Genomic DNA, 14,020 nt, shown 5'->3' on the forward strand with positions numbered 1-14,020 from the left:
ATCTCATTATTGTTTGTTTTGCTTTTGCTTCAATGAGAGACACAAGAGAATAAATCTTGAACAATTTAAATTTTTGGTGGATTCTTTCATAAAAGCGAACCTTCTGCTAGAGAACTGCTCATGAGTTGCTGCCAAATATAAGTCTTGGGCCCTTGCTGACAGCTCTGCCAGATTTCCCTTGGGAAACTTGACCATTCACCCACTTACGTCGCTAAACCTGCTCTTCTTGGTGTCCCTGCGCATTTTCTCACTGTTTGCCCAATAATCGTCCCTTTTCTATAAACTATTTTACAAAACACTTTATTTCTTAAAAAATATTTATTTTTTAGCTTAACTTAAAATATTTTTTTTTATTTACTTATGCATACAAGAGCTGGGGTGTAGGCCAGAGTTGTGGGGGTTGGGAGGGTGGGGGTGAGAAGATTCACCAGAGACAGAGTGGGGAGCAGAACAAGCAGATGGATTGAAATACACTGCTGAGAGGAGCAGCAGGTGGGTCAGGAGAGGTCTGCCATGCCATGTGGGTCAGCTCCCTGGCTGGGGATTGAACTTCTGCTGCAGTGGCTTTGGAGAGCTCCCTAGTGCTGATACTTAACCCCTTGCACCACCAGGAAGGCCCTACAAAAGCACCTTAATGTATGTTAGCTGATGTAGTCCTCAGGACACAACTCATCAGGGAGTCAAAGCAGGTCTCATGGAATCCCTTTGATGAGGAAATTGAGACTCTGAAAAGCTGATCCTTGTTCCAAGTAACGGAAGCCACAACTGCTGGCACTGGAATTCTGTTCCTCAACAAAACTGCTCCTTGATAAATTTGTGTACGTCTCTTTCCTGAGCCAGTGCTTTGACTCTATGCCACCACACCTACACATTAGCTACTCATGAAGATCAAAGGACTCATTTCCAGGCCAACACCTGCAATCCTGGCTTAGTGGAAGGCTGCTTGATTGCAAGGATGGGTAGGCCTGCCTGCTAGTGCCAGGGGGTGCACATGGGAGGAAGGAGCAGGAAACTGAGTCTGGGGGAGCCAGACTTCATGGAAACCAGAGTCCAGGTCAGAATAAGAGCCACTGATCTTCTCATTCCTTTTGAAATGTCTGGGGTCAATATTACAGCACAGCTGGGTAGGGAAGGATATTGATGAGGTCAGATTTCACCACTGCCGAGGAAGAGTCTGGCTCAGCCTGTTCCAGACTAACCTCTTTATCTGCAAATATCTTCCTACAAGTGGGTGGAGGCTAGGGGGACCTTTCAAGTGATAAGGTTTGAAATAAAAAATATTCCTAGAAAGAAATACCACTAAGATGTAGATATTTATAGCTAACTCTTGGCCAAGAGTAAGGCTTTGGTGGGTGATGTATGGTGCTAAGAGACTAAATTGAGGCATAGGAACTATTTTGAGTTTATTTGAGCAAAAATTGATTCTCATGGGGGAGCGCCCAACTGAAAGCAATTAGGAGCCAAGGAAAGGGGTATATGGAGGCGACACAGATAGTTAAGAAAGGAAATATTGATTGGCTATAGCTTAAACCCTGTTTGTGATTGGTTGTCTTTAATGCTTTGATTTTGCACCCTGGAGATATTTCCAGACTTAGATTTTGGTTTGCCTGATAGGCCCCTTGGCATTAGAGACACCTCAGCCTAATGGCCTCCTCATTTAAATAATTCAACAAAGGCATATAGAATTTTAATAGAGGTCACAATGGATGGGGAAGAGAACCAGAAGGAAAGTACAATAAGATGTAATAAAATAAAAATTCAGCAAGTTGCCAATTAATTACTGCGCACCAATGGGAGACAGCAATCACACCGGTGTGGGGGTGTAGAAAGAAAATGAAATGAACTAGTGTGATTCCTAGAAAGCACTTAGCATAGTTAGGACCCAGAGCTATGAATATTAACTTTTCTTTCATTGTTGACATAGATATAGAATCATAAATAACACTAAAGCTTTTTAATTGCTGGTGTCGACAGACAGGACTAAACTTTATGTCTTCTTGCATTACACAAGCTTCTACTGGGTGGAGCCCTGTTTCTGAAATGTAATTGGTTTAATCCATAGTACTAGAAACACTAGAGTCCCACTATAATAATTTCTTTTTAGGAATATTTTTTTAGAAACTAGGTAATCTGAAATTCCCCATCACAAAATGGGTGTATGTGATTTGTGTCTTTTGTCTTTGATGTGAGACCTTCATAATACAGAGCTCTTTCCCTTCATCTTTCTTTTTGGTATTCAATCAATTTGAGATCAAAATAGCATTCATATAAATCAACATGCTTATGCAAAGCAGGATCAGCCTATTTACATGAGACACTGAAAATGAAAGCAGTTACAATGAAGAGAAAGCTGACAGATAATGAAGCATTATGGATTTCACAACACTTACCCTGCTGCAAGGGAATGGCTGCATTATACCAAGCCAACAAAGGGAAAGTGAAAAAGAAACTGTCAATGATATTCTCTCTTTCTGTGTAAAAAGGCCTTCACCTAACATTGCTGTGGATTTCTGTCTCTGTCTAACTATACAAGAGGTAAAGAAATTGATGTGCATGTAGTTCAGGGGTTAGAATAAAGCTACTAACAGATTATGCTTATGATGCCTACTGAGAAATAATACCACAAGAGTTGGGTCATCTTTATAGGATAGAGAAGAAGCAGTAGAGATCTTAGAGGAAATTTTGAGAAATATGCCCTAATTCCTCAATTTTAAATTGTCAACATAAAAATCAAGAGCTAAAATGTTTTTAAAGGAGACAGACAGTTGCCTACTGTTGACTTAATTTTACTTAACTGACAAGTGAACCCATCAGGTATGTATAGGTATGTATTGCAAATTCCCTCACATAATCCTTGGGTATGTAAACATTGTTGTGTGGGTTGCTCTCAGGAAAGAGTGAGCATTTCTGGGAATAAGGGGAAATCTAAGGCTTATGAATTCAATAGTTAAGAGAAAAAAAAAACTTTAAATTTATTCATAATATTCTTATATCTGTAGCACCTTGCTGTGCATATTTCCTTATTAAAAAAATTTAAAGCTGATCAAAGTTTCCACTAAAACAATTTGTATTTAATGAACACATGTTCACACACACACACACACACACACACACACCCACACCCACACCCACACCACTTATCCTTAATTATCCCTCTGTTTGAACAGAAATGGAATAGTATATGTTTGAGTAGTATATGGAATACTACTCAGCTATGAAAAATGAACTCTTGTCATTTGTCACAAAAAGGTATTTCCCACTAGACAGAACTATAAAATAAGTGAAATAAGTCAGAAGAAAGACAAATACCAGGTAATTTCACTCACATAGTATATAGAGGAATGTAGTAAAGGAACTGACAAAACTAAATCAAACCCAAGAAGGCTCACTGTAGAATGCTACCAGGGTAGAAGGAAGAGAGTGGAGGATACAGTATGGAGAGGATTGATTAGACTGTGGTGGAGGGGCTGAGGTGCTCAGGGCACTGGGCTAGGTCGACATCAGCATAATTTCCAGACTGGACCCTTGCTAGAGTAGTTTTCTTTTAAGGTTTTGTCTCACTCAATGGTTTCTGATTTTCTGAAATAACAACCCTTAAGACTGGCATTTTCCAAGAGTAGTCTTGGGCAAAGAGACACTCAATATATAAATTCCCAGAGATTTTCTGGTATGCTTTTATGTCTTTTCTTTTATCTTTATATCATTTTCCTTAATTATAAAGATATTTTATGATTCTTTTGGCTGAGGAAATGCTACAATTCTTGTTGAAGTCAAAGGAACATACTCCGTGATGCTGCTATACTATCAGCATTTAGCGGAAGTCTTCTAGGCCTTGAATTTGCTAGAAGAATTTCCACTTTTTATATAAAAATGGAATGTAGGAATGTATAAATTACTACATTTCTCTTTCACTAAAAATACCTGTAATTTGTTGATGGTTAGCGTAAGCAAAAGCATCTGTTGTTACCTATAGAACAACCTGAGATTTTGCTCTTTCTTTAGTCTATTTACTCTAAGAGTTGTGTAACTCTCACTTTCTGAGGATAAATATGTGGAAGAATTTTTCATTCTCTTCAGCTTTTGCAATACTCTATCACATATTTCCTTGTGGAATGACAATTTTTGATAAAACAAAAGGCTTTCAACAATGCTGAGGCTATACCTTTATCAAATTGCACTTAAGAGTCAACGTCATTGTTTATAAAAACTGGAGAATGCAAATATATTTTTGTGCCAATTTAAATCAGAAATAAAAAATAATCCAACATGAACAGTAATTAATAAGTAGAGTAAGTAGGTTGCATGTTAACAGGCAAACAATTAAATGATTTGTTTCCTAGGGGCATGTAATGAGATTGTTATCCCATTCCCACGAGAGAGACAAATAGATATTAAAAAGGTCTTTCCAATACCTGTATTGGCGAAGGCCAACAGCTCATTCAATAGATTCGATCAAAATCACCACTTCTTTCACTGCTTCTGATTTATGACTTTGGCTGTAGTTAGTCATCGCTCATTACAGTTTACTCCCCAGTGCTCATAAATTATGCCTCATAAATAAAAAGATACAATCAAGGAAATCATATCAATTCATCTACAACCTTGGAGTATATTTTCCCCTGGCACTCACGCTAATGCCTTTTTAAAGGGTAGCTTGTCATGGGCTTTTGAATATGTTCGAATAGCCATACGCCAAAATGGACTTTGTCAGGGTGGTGGTTAGAGAGACTCGTGGCTAAAAAGAAGGCAATAAATCTGAAATTGCATGATTACAAGGCTGTTTTCTTTCCTGACCAGTCTTGCAGGCTACAGTCAGAAAGGAATAACGTGCTGACAAGCTGTAAGTAGCTATCTATTTACCTCTCTCCCTATCAGATAGTCTTTCATCATCAAATGGACTTTTTTCAGCATCTCTGTTTGCAGGGAACTTTGCTGGGTACATTAGAGTTTTACAGAAATAGTCTCTGCATTCCAGGCTTCTTTCATCTCAGATACTTTGGAACAGGCAAGGTGGGACATGATTTTAATTGAATTCTGAGACCCAGGGGAAGAAAGGTGTCATCTTCCTTTCTATTGGTACTTTGGAAATTCAGACATGTGAAACTACTAAAGAAATTACAAGACATTTTCATGGTTTGAAATGGGCTGTCTTCTGCCATGAGTGTCTTCCTCTTCAGAGCCACTCAATAAATATGAATATAGCTCTCTTCTGAAATCTGAGGAAGGGAAACCTAGCTTCAGTATTAGTGGGGAATACTGAAACTAACAATTGATTTTAGTGATTTTGGTGGCAATAATGACAATTTAGATTTTAATTTTATATGTGTCAGTGCTCTGGCCTTTAATTTAAAGTTCATAGCATCCTTGCTGAGGTGTGTCGATCCATCCCAGTTTTACAGTTAAAGAAACTGAGAATTAGAGAATTCAAATGTCTGGATGGGGATCCAGAGTTTATAAACGGCACAATCCAGTCTGCACAGTTCACCTTGAGGCTCAGGTGCTCACACCTGTGGTAGGGGCTTGGGGTGGGGACTGGGGCCTAGAAGAACCTGTGGGTCAGAACAATGATGCCAGCACAAGGATGCCAGCACAATGAAGCCAGGACTTGGTGTCACAAAGTCAGTCTCGAATTCTGACTCTGCCCCTTTTTGACCAAGTAACTTGTTCAGTTGTTCAGGCTCTTGGTCAACCAGAAGCAACAATACCCACCCATAGGGTGATTCTAAGATTTACATGCAGTGATGCTTTATAAATTTCTGAGAACTGGGTTGGTGGTTATCCACATAACCCATATATCCCATGTGGAAATACTTTATCAAGAGTTTGAAAGCCATGGCCCTGTGGACACGTGCAGTTTGGAGCCAGCAGGTGCAGAATTTAAGAACACTGTCTTTGGAACCTGGATCTCAAGTTTCAAATTTGAGTCCTCCCTCGACATCCCTGGGCAGGTTAGCTACTTGGTGCCTTAGGTTTTCATTATAAACAACACTTCTCCCAAATGATTATGAGTTAAAACCTGTGAAGCACCTAAGGCCGTCCTTAGCACAGGGTGAGCATGAGATAAATAATAGTGGTTACAATGGCATTATTTGTGGGAAATTCAGGAGAAAGTGACTTGAAGTTGGAAGAGAAGGCAGGAGATTCTAGCTCCCCTTCTGGGTTCTGTTATGGGCCAAAATTCGGCTTGAAAACCCTTTACAGAGTTCTGAATTTTGTCCACACTCTTTGTATATATTTTCCAGGCATGTCTCAGGTTGGAGGACTAGAATAAATGAAAGTCTAGACTTTCCGAAATATTGCTCCTATATATAGAGTGGTTGACTGAATGATAGTCTCCACTTTGCTTACTGTTAATGAGAACTTCTCCAAGGCACATTAAGGTATGAACAAAAGGAAGTACTGGAGGAATTCGATGGCCTCGTTAGGGAAATAATTTTATTTTCAGTTATCATCACAAATTTGCCTGTGGGCATCAAGGAGAGAACTGTACAGTTTCCAAGATGCTTATAGGCATCTTAGTAATGATCAGATCCATCCACAGATAGATAAATCAATTCACAAGAGAAAGTCAGAACCATCTCCTTAAAGATTACAATTGACGGCATCTCATCTACTTAAACGTGTTCAAGTTTCTGCTTCCACCTGTGGACTTGATTGCTTCATATAGACCAAGACATTTATTTAGAATTTAATGGAAATAAACCTTGGGTCCAAGTACTTAAGTGCAATCCTCCTTAAGCCTTCAGAATCACTTAGTCTTTTATCAATAATCATAGCATGGCAAGTTAAAGCTTGCCAAGTGATCCGCTAGCCTAGAAAGGATTCTACCTCTGTCTGCACTGGGGGAGAAGCATCGCCAAGTGAGGACTGGCGGATGAACTGGAAATTTTCCATTTGCTTCCAGATCCAGTCTCTGCCTTCTTTCCATGCCTCTCCCCTGGAGGCTGGCTCTGCAGCTGGCCTCACCTGGGTCTCTCCCCTTCTGAGTCCTTTCCAGTGGATTTGATTGAAAGAAGGGAAGAATTCAGTTTTTAACATTTTTCTTGCTCCTTCTTTCCATTCCAGTTTGGCAAAGCCACATGCTTTCTCTATTGCCTGGCGATCACTCTAGAAGGCAGACCACTCCACTGGGCTACAGACATGCTGGGTTCGAGGACATCTTCCTGGTCCCTTCATCTAGGAGTGATTTTTGGCTGCTGCTAGCCCCTGGATGCTTGAACATCCCTTGTTGATTCTCTTAATCATGCTCACATCTCTAGGGCCAGATTTTTCCATTAAATGCTCCTTCAGTGCCCTTTGAGCACATGCTGAGAGGCTGTTGACCCTGGAAGAGCACCCCAACCCCACCAGAAACTGTGGGTAGGCCGGGAGAGGTTTGGATTGCGAGAATGGAGAGTTTTAGAAGAGAGTTTTTGTGAGACTGATAGAAGACAGCACCTTGACTATAGTCAAGCAGCTCGTTCATCTCAGGGAAACCCCTGAGCTCCTCAAAGCTGTCTGGCCAGAGGTGGAACTGTAGATCTGATCTGCCAGTCCTGCAGTGAGGAGTCAGTGAGATCTGTCACTCAGCACTAGCAGCCAGCTCACCATGGCTCACACGGCCGCCCACGTTCCTGGGTGGGTGCTTTGCCTTACCCATCAGCTTTAAGCACCTGAGGTAGAATCCAATATTTTTAGCTTGAGCAGCTGTGGCATGTTCTTCTGTCTCCTCATTTGTAGTTTGTACAGCTGGTAGCAGGGACAGAATTGCAGACTGTTGCCTTTGTACCTGTTTACATGATGGAGAACTGGTAAAAAGGACCCGGGGAACCGGGTGCTGAGGGTCACCTCCAGTGAGCTCCTCCTGGGCTCTGGGGTCTTTCGTGACCCTCTCTGTTGGGTCAGCTTCTCCGTCTCAGTGTCCCTTACAGCCTTGTGTTGGCTTCCACCTCTAGGTTGTTTTTGAATTCTAGATGCAGCAGCCCTGGGTGTGGATTGCAGTTGATAATGGGATCACAAGCTGAGAGTTGTTCTCTTTTCTTTTCCAGCACTGAGCCTTATCCTGGGAGGTCTGCTCCTGTAATTCTACTTTTAGCTTTAGTTCTGGGGTCAGGGGGAGCAAATAATTTGAATATCCGAGCATTGGTTTTCAATAGTAGCCTCTTCAATGAGAAGCCACAGGCGTTGACGTAGGCTCCAAGTGTTCTAGACTGGAAGCCTCCAACCCAGTAATCCTTGCTCTGGATTCCTGCAGCTCCCAACAGAACACCCCCTTTGTCCTGGGCATGCACCTCTTATCCAGTGCATTTCTGGGTCTCAAGTATCCCAGATGTGGTGTTTGTCCTGAGTCATCAACTGTAGAGGGCCCACATAGCTGCCACTCTTTTTGTGGGTTGCACTGCTCAGTGTCCCTATGAACACAGTTCATTTGCCCCCTCCCCCTTTTTTTTAAGCCCCTTTCCAGCAGGCTGTAGCTCCTACTCTGTGATGGCGTGGTGCGTTTTTTTCCCGCAGAGGTTTGTGGCTTGTTCTGCTGCGTCTAGTTGAGGGTCTGGAGGTGGCAGTCTACTGCCGACTCTCCTGCCCGTGGCTGTTTGCTTCCTGCCCAATCTTCGTACTAGACACACACTCTGAGTTTGGTGGGAACTTAATGACAAGTCATTCACTACGATACGTGTAGCATGTCTCACCCTTTTCTGGGTATTTTTACAGGAATTGCATCTTAGGTGACTTGGAATTTCCCAGCCATTTCAGTGAACAGGAGCCACTGGGAAGGCCCAGGAGGGCAGGCGGGAAGTGCAAGTTGTCTCCATTCAGCTGGAGAAAATGTGGTTGCACTAAACACTTTATATCCAGCAAACAAGCTTCCAACAGGGAGACAGGAGGATCAACACTGGCTAAAGTGAAAGACACATTCTGGCCACATGCCCATGATGAGGAGAATGGACCCATCCTCACATGAGCAATTTGTCTCAAAGGCAACATCAAAGTTGCCGACAAGGGGAGCTGAGGTATAGATTCCTAAAGAACGTGGTGAGAGAGAGCAAAAGAAAGAGGTGTGTGTCTGTTCAAGCGAGGGGAGCCCACTCCTGTCTGTGCTCACCACACAGGTGAGACCAACCCCTTGATGGAGCAGAAGCCCCCCTGGCGAAAGTGACAGGTCCCTGACCAGGGGCTGAATTTAGACTTCTATTTATGGGACTGTTCTGATGGTCTTCGGTCTAAGCAGTAACACACAGGTGCCAACGTTAGAGAACAAACGTACTGCTTGAGTCAGACAATGTCAATACATCACTTCAAACCTTGAACAGTGGGAGCTGAGGGTGGGCAGCTTAGTTCTTTGGGGGGAAACTAACCCAATAAAAGCCTCCATGCTGCTCAGAAATATGTGAGTGAGATTAACACCTAATTAAATGTAAGTCCAGAAGCAACAGAAAACATGTTCAGTGAATTTCCTCCAAATGTGATATAGAACACAGACCTGGACTGAGAGGGGTGGGTGGGGCTGCCTGTGGAGACCAGGGCCGGGAGGCTGGCCTGCCTCGCTGAAGGCCTCCATAGTCTTGGCGGGGGCTTCCATTCTGCACTTAAGAACGCCTCCCTGACAGGAGAGATCTCTTGCCTGGGCTATTTTTCTCTTGGAAGAAGGTGCTTCAGCACGGGGTCTGCGGGTAGAGAGGACGACCTGCAAGGCTGGGCATCTTGCAGACATCTGAGGTTTCTGAGTTCTCACACCCATTTTTTATGAAAACATGTGAAGCTATGAGACATGAGACATTTAGTACTTTGCCCAATGCTGTGATTTTCATTCAGTTTTTTTTTTAAATGTAGAAACTAATCACTCTGAGCATCTCATGGGAGAACGTAGGGAGAGTCAGTGTTCCTCAGTGAGTGTATACACCAGGCAGCTTTCAGTTCTGACTCAGGTCTTTCCTGCACACTCATGAAACCTCACTTGTGTCCACTCTATTCACTCACTTGGAGGCCCCATGTCCAGTCTCTGCACTCATGGCCCCCCCATTCTCCTGGTCATAGTGAAGTGCCTGGTTCTAGTCAGCTCCAGCTTGGAGCTGACTTATGACTACTGAGACACAGTGACTGGTTCACTCCTGACTTACTGCTATGTTGTGGGGAAGGCAGGAAGTGGACTGAGTGGCTTTGGGGCTGACCTTGTACAGTGCTAAGATATCTCACTCACAGCCATGTGGTCAGTTCCAAAACAATCATTGATTTGTGATTCACCAGATATAGAGTGGAGAGCAGAACAGGCAGATTGACTGCTGAGGGGGGCAGTGGTCAGGTTAGGAGAGGCCTGCTGCACCATGTGGGTCACCTCCAGGGCGGGGATCAAACTCATGCTGCAGTGGCTGCTGATAGCTTCACAGTGCTGCACTTTAACCCCTTGTGCCACCAGCACATTTAATCTTTTAGTTTAATCTAATCAGAGGCCAAAGGTGTGCCACTTCTGTTTTGTTCTCTCCAGAGGTGTGTTTCTACTCATACAGGAAAACAGATAATCGAGAACAGGGGGATCTTAAGAGAGTTTGACATTTTTAGTAAAGACAGAGAGAAAGAATAAAAGGATGGTCAAATATGTTCTGGCTGTTTCTAACAGGATTTTATCTCCAACAGTTGTAGCAATAGGTATTTTGTTCCTCTGTAGTATGACCCACAATCCAAGCCCTAAACCTGTGAGGCCTGATGTGTTTTTAAATAATTTTTGTTTCAGATTTGTTTTGGGAGAGGTAATAAATTTCATATGCTATACATTCTGTAATGCCTGCAGTATGATCTTGTACTAAAATAGAATATTTACACAGCAAAACATATATATGGGAGAAATAAATGCTTTGCAAAGTCTCAATTCTACTTACATTGAGTTTTGCTGTCAAGTGGGTTGGGTCAAATTTAGAACAAACTACTACTTTTAAGAGAGGTTTAGCTTTAAAATTTTGAGTTAGGGACTATGGGTTTATGTCTCTGCAGTTTTCCAAACCCTCCAAGACTTTATGTATAGCTCCAACTCTTTCTAAATTCATTAGGTAATTTGTCTCATACATTACGCATTATTAGTCTGAACTATACTCTTTCACACTAAAAATGATACCAAGAGGATTTGCTCTCCTTTTCCTGGCAGGGATATAGGGAGTTTATAATTTTTTGGTTAAGAAGAGCATTCCAAAGCTTAGGTTCCTCTTAAAAAGTTGAGCCTGGCCTTAGCACTGGTTCAGTCAGCAAGCTTCCTCTGGGAGCAAGTACAATGACGTGATTCTGACCGAAACAAAAAGAGAATTGACAGTGTACACTGGGAACAGCAGGAGTAAAAAAACCTTTCAGATTGAGCCTAGGGCTACTTTTTAAGACTTCTCAGCTTTAAAACTGTGTCATGCTGCTGGAGATCAAGGTTCAGGCAAGGCTGAGGCTCAGCGCCCACCAGGGAGCTAGGAGACAGTTGATACAATGTGGACCCCAAGAGGTAGGGGATCGCTTTCCACAGGACAGGCTGCTATTATGAAAGGACAATGCACTTTGATAGCAAAACAAACCTACTAAAAGTCCTCCTGGATTTCAGGATACAGCCTCCTTCCCCCTTGAACAATGTGGAATCTTTGTGTAAATTTTGATCCTCTCAAAGTTTAACTGCAGTTATCCCTCTGTATCCAAAGCAGGATTGGCTCTGGACACCTCCCTATATCTCTGCCCCCATACTGAAATCCCAGCATGCCTAAGTTCCTTATAATGGGCCCCGATAGCTGCAGGTTCTGAATCTAAAAATTCAATCAACATCTGTGAATGGCTGGATCCATAAATATGGACACTGTGGCTATGGAGAAGCAATGGTATTTATTGAAAACAAAACAAAACATCACCCCAGAAAACTGAGTGCAAGTGGATTCAGGCAGTTCATGCCACATTGCTTATGGGTCAAAATATTCAAAATATTTCTCACTCCTCTTTGTGGGGATAGGTGAAGTCCTCTTTTCAAGACTATCCTTGTACAAAACTTACATATTCCCCATGCCCACGCCCATTGTTTTCACCTAGAATTTTCTAGAATATTCCTTATCTTTCTGGAGTGCATGCTTTTCATGAGATTTTATATTTTCAAAGTGATCTTCTAATGAGGTGTATTTCCCAGCCTGGCAAAGCTGAGTGAGGTAAACTTGGTGGTGGACACTATGTCATTAATAAAAAATGCAAATACTTGGCCTGAAATCTACACAGGCACACCGAGCCTACAGCACATGGATCAAGAGCCAAGAAAATGAAGACAGGAAATTAAAATGGACTTCCAGCCCTCATTTACTGCTTTAATTTTTTTAAAGATCATTACTGAATTCCTTCAGCATCCTCTTTCTTTAAAACGCTTTTTCAAATTGCAACTTTTACAGGCAGGTATAGACACACGCAGCATTTCAGACGCAGTGGGTGCTAGTAACATCTCTTACCTGATACTCATACTCTGTGAAGGGCAGGAGTTCCGAGTCCATAAAAGAGCTGGAGCTTCCATTATAGGTGAGCACAGGAGTTGACCTTCCAGCCTGGGTTGCTACCTGTCTTCTGTATACTTCATAATATAAAACTTTTCCATTGGGCCGAAGGGGTCCCGTCCAGAGGAGGGAGACCATTGGCTGGAATCTCCCTGGAGCCATCCAGACCTCTAGTTGAGGGGGTGGTTGCAGCAGTGGTGTAACCTCGGGGGTCTGTATGGATGTCCAGCCACTGAAGGCACACCCCAGAAGGGTGCAGGCTTGAATTCGGACCTCATACCTGCAGGACAAAAGGCGGAAATGGCCCATTATTGTCAAAAAGGATTTCTTCATAGGAAGCCAAGTGTTTTCACACACACACACACACACACACACACACACACACACACACACACACACACACACTCACACAAAAGACAGACCCATTACATTTATTCCTATTTGCAGCTACCCTTAAAAAAACTAAGAAAGTCATATTTCCATGGAAGCTTGAAGACATTTTAAAGCCTCCTGTCTGTGTGGAAAGGTTGGGCATAATCCTGCCCTAATCAAAGAAAATGGACTAAATCAACTTTCCAGATGCTTTCTAGCATGAAAGTCTCTGCGGGATTATTACATAGAAAGATGAAGAATGCGGGTGTTGGGGAGTCGGAACCTGTTTTCAGCAGTCCTGGGCTGTTCCTACTTCTGCATTTGAAGCTCAAAGACCCTCAGGATGTTTCTAGGTCATGTAGAAGCCTCGTGGAGTGAAGGCCTCAGTGGTAATAAATCCCCTACCTGATACCTGACATCTTAAAACAGGCTCCCTTACATCACACAAGGACCTTGTGGGGCCAAAGTGAACCCAGCTACACAGGAGATTATCAATCACGGAGACACCTTATCACCCTCCAGTTCAAGCCCAACAATCAATTATGCTTTGCCTCATGGCTGATCTCCTGTCACTTGGAAAGGTCTATACACATAGCAGGGGTGGCTGCCTTCCCACAAAAGGGGCTTTGGGTTAGTACTTAGTGCCTGTGGCTGCAGTGAGGGCTCTTCCCTCTGTTCTCACACCCCACTGATTTGATCGCACCTCTAATTTTCCCGCAAGCCTCTACCATCTTTCTCTCTCCATTTATTTCCCTGGGTTCTGGCCTTTGTCTTTTCTGTTGCTGGCTCTCTGTTTTGCTTCTCTGCTCTCTGTTCGTTTGCTTGTGTTCATTCCATTTTCCTCTCCCCCTTCTTGACTATGTTGCTCTCTTCCTTGGTGATCTCTTTTCATCCTGCTCCTCCTTCCTTCTCTTCCCATTCATGACCATCTCCACAGCAAGATCACAGGGCTACCAGTTTACAAGCGCACAGACCCACAGTTTACAAGGGCCAGTTAATTCTAAGGTGCTCTGAAGTGTTTTGGTTTCCCTATGCACTATCCATATTCTGAATTACTTGGGGTTAAAAATGTCTGGGTGAGGCCCTCCCTGGGTTAAAGCACTGCACTGAGAAGCTAAAGCCACTTCCACATGAGTTCGATTCCCGCCTGCCCCGCAGGTGACCACATGGCGCGGCAG

The 14,020-nt window shown here is 42.9% G+C and overlaps 1 protein-coding gene across 1 annotated transcript in view; it reads right to left on the reverse strand.

Annotated features, from left to right (window-relative positions):
• Nucleotides 1-14,020, reverse strand: part of USH2A (Usher syndrome 2A (autosomal recessive, mild)) — a 589,735-nt gene that overhangs the window by 16,978 nt on the left and 558,737 nt on the right. Inside the window, 1 exon segment of the mRNA XM_004685238.1 lies at nt 12,429-12,750. Within this exon segment, the coding sequence (XP_004685295.1) occupies nt 12,429-12,750 (322 nt within the window).

This window comes from Condylura cristata, unplaced genomic scaffold (assembly GCF_000260355.1).
Source record: "Condylura cristata isolate star-nosed mole 26May11 unplaced genomic scaffold, ConCri1.0 scaffold00018, whole genome shotgun sequence".
Lineage (NCBI taxonomy): Eukaryota > Metazoa > Chordata > Mammalia > Eulipotyphla > Talpidae > Condylura > Condylura cristata.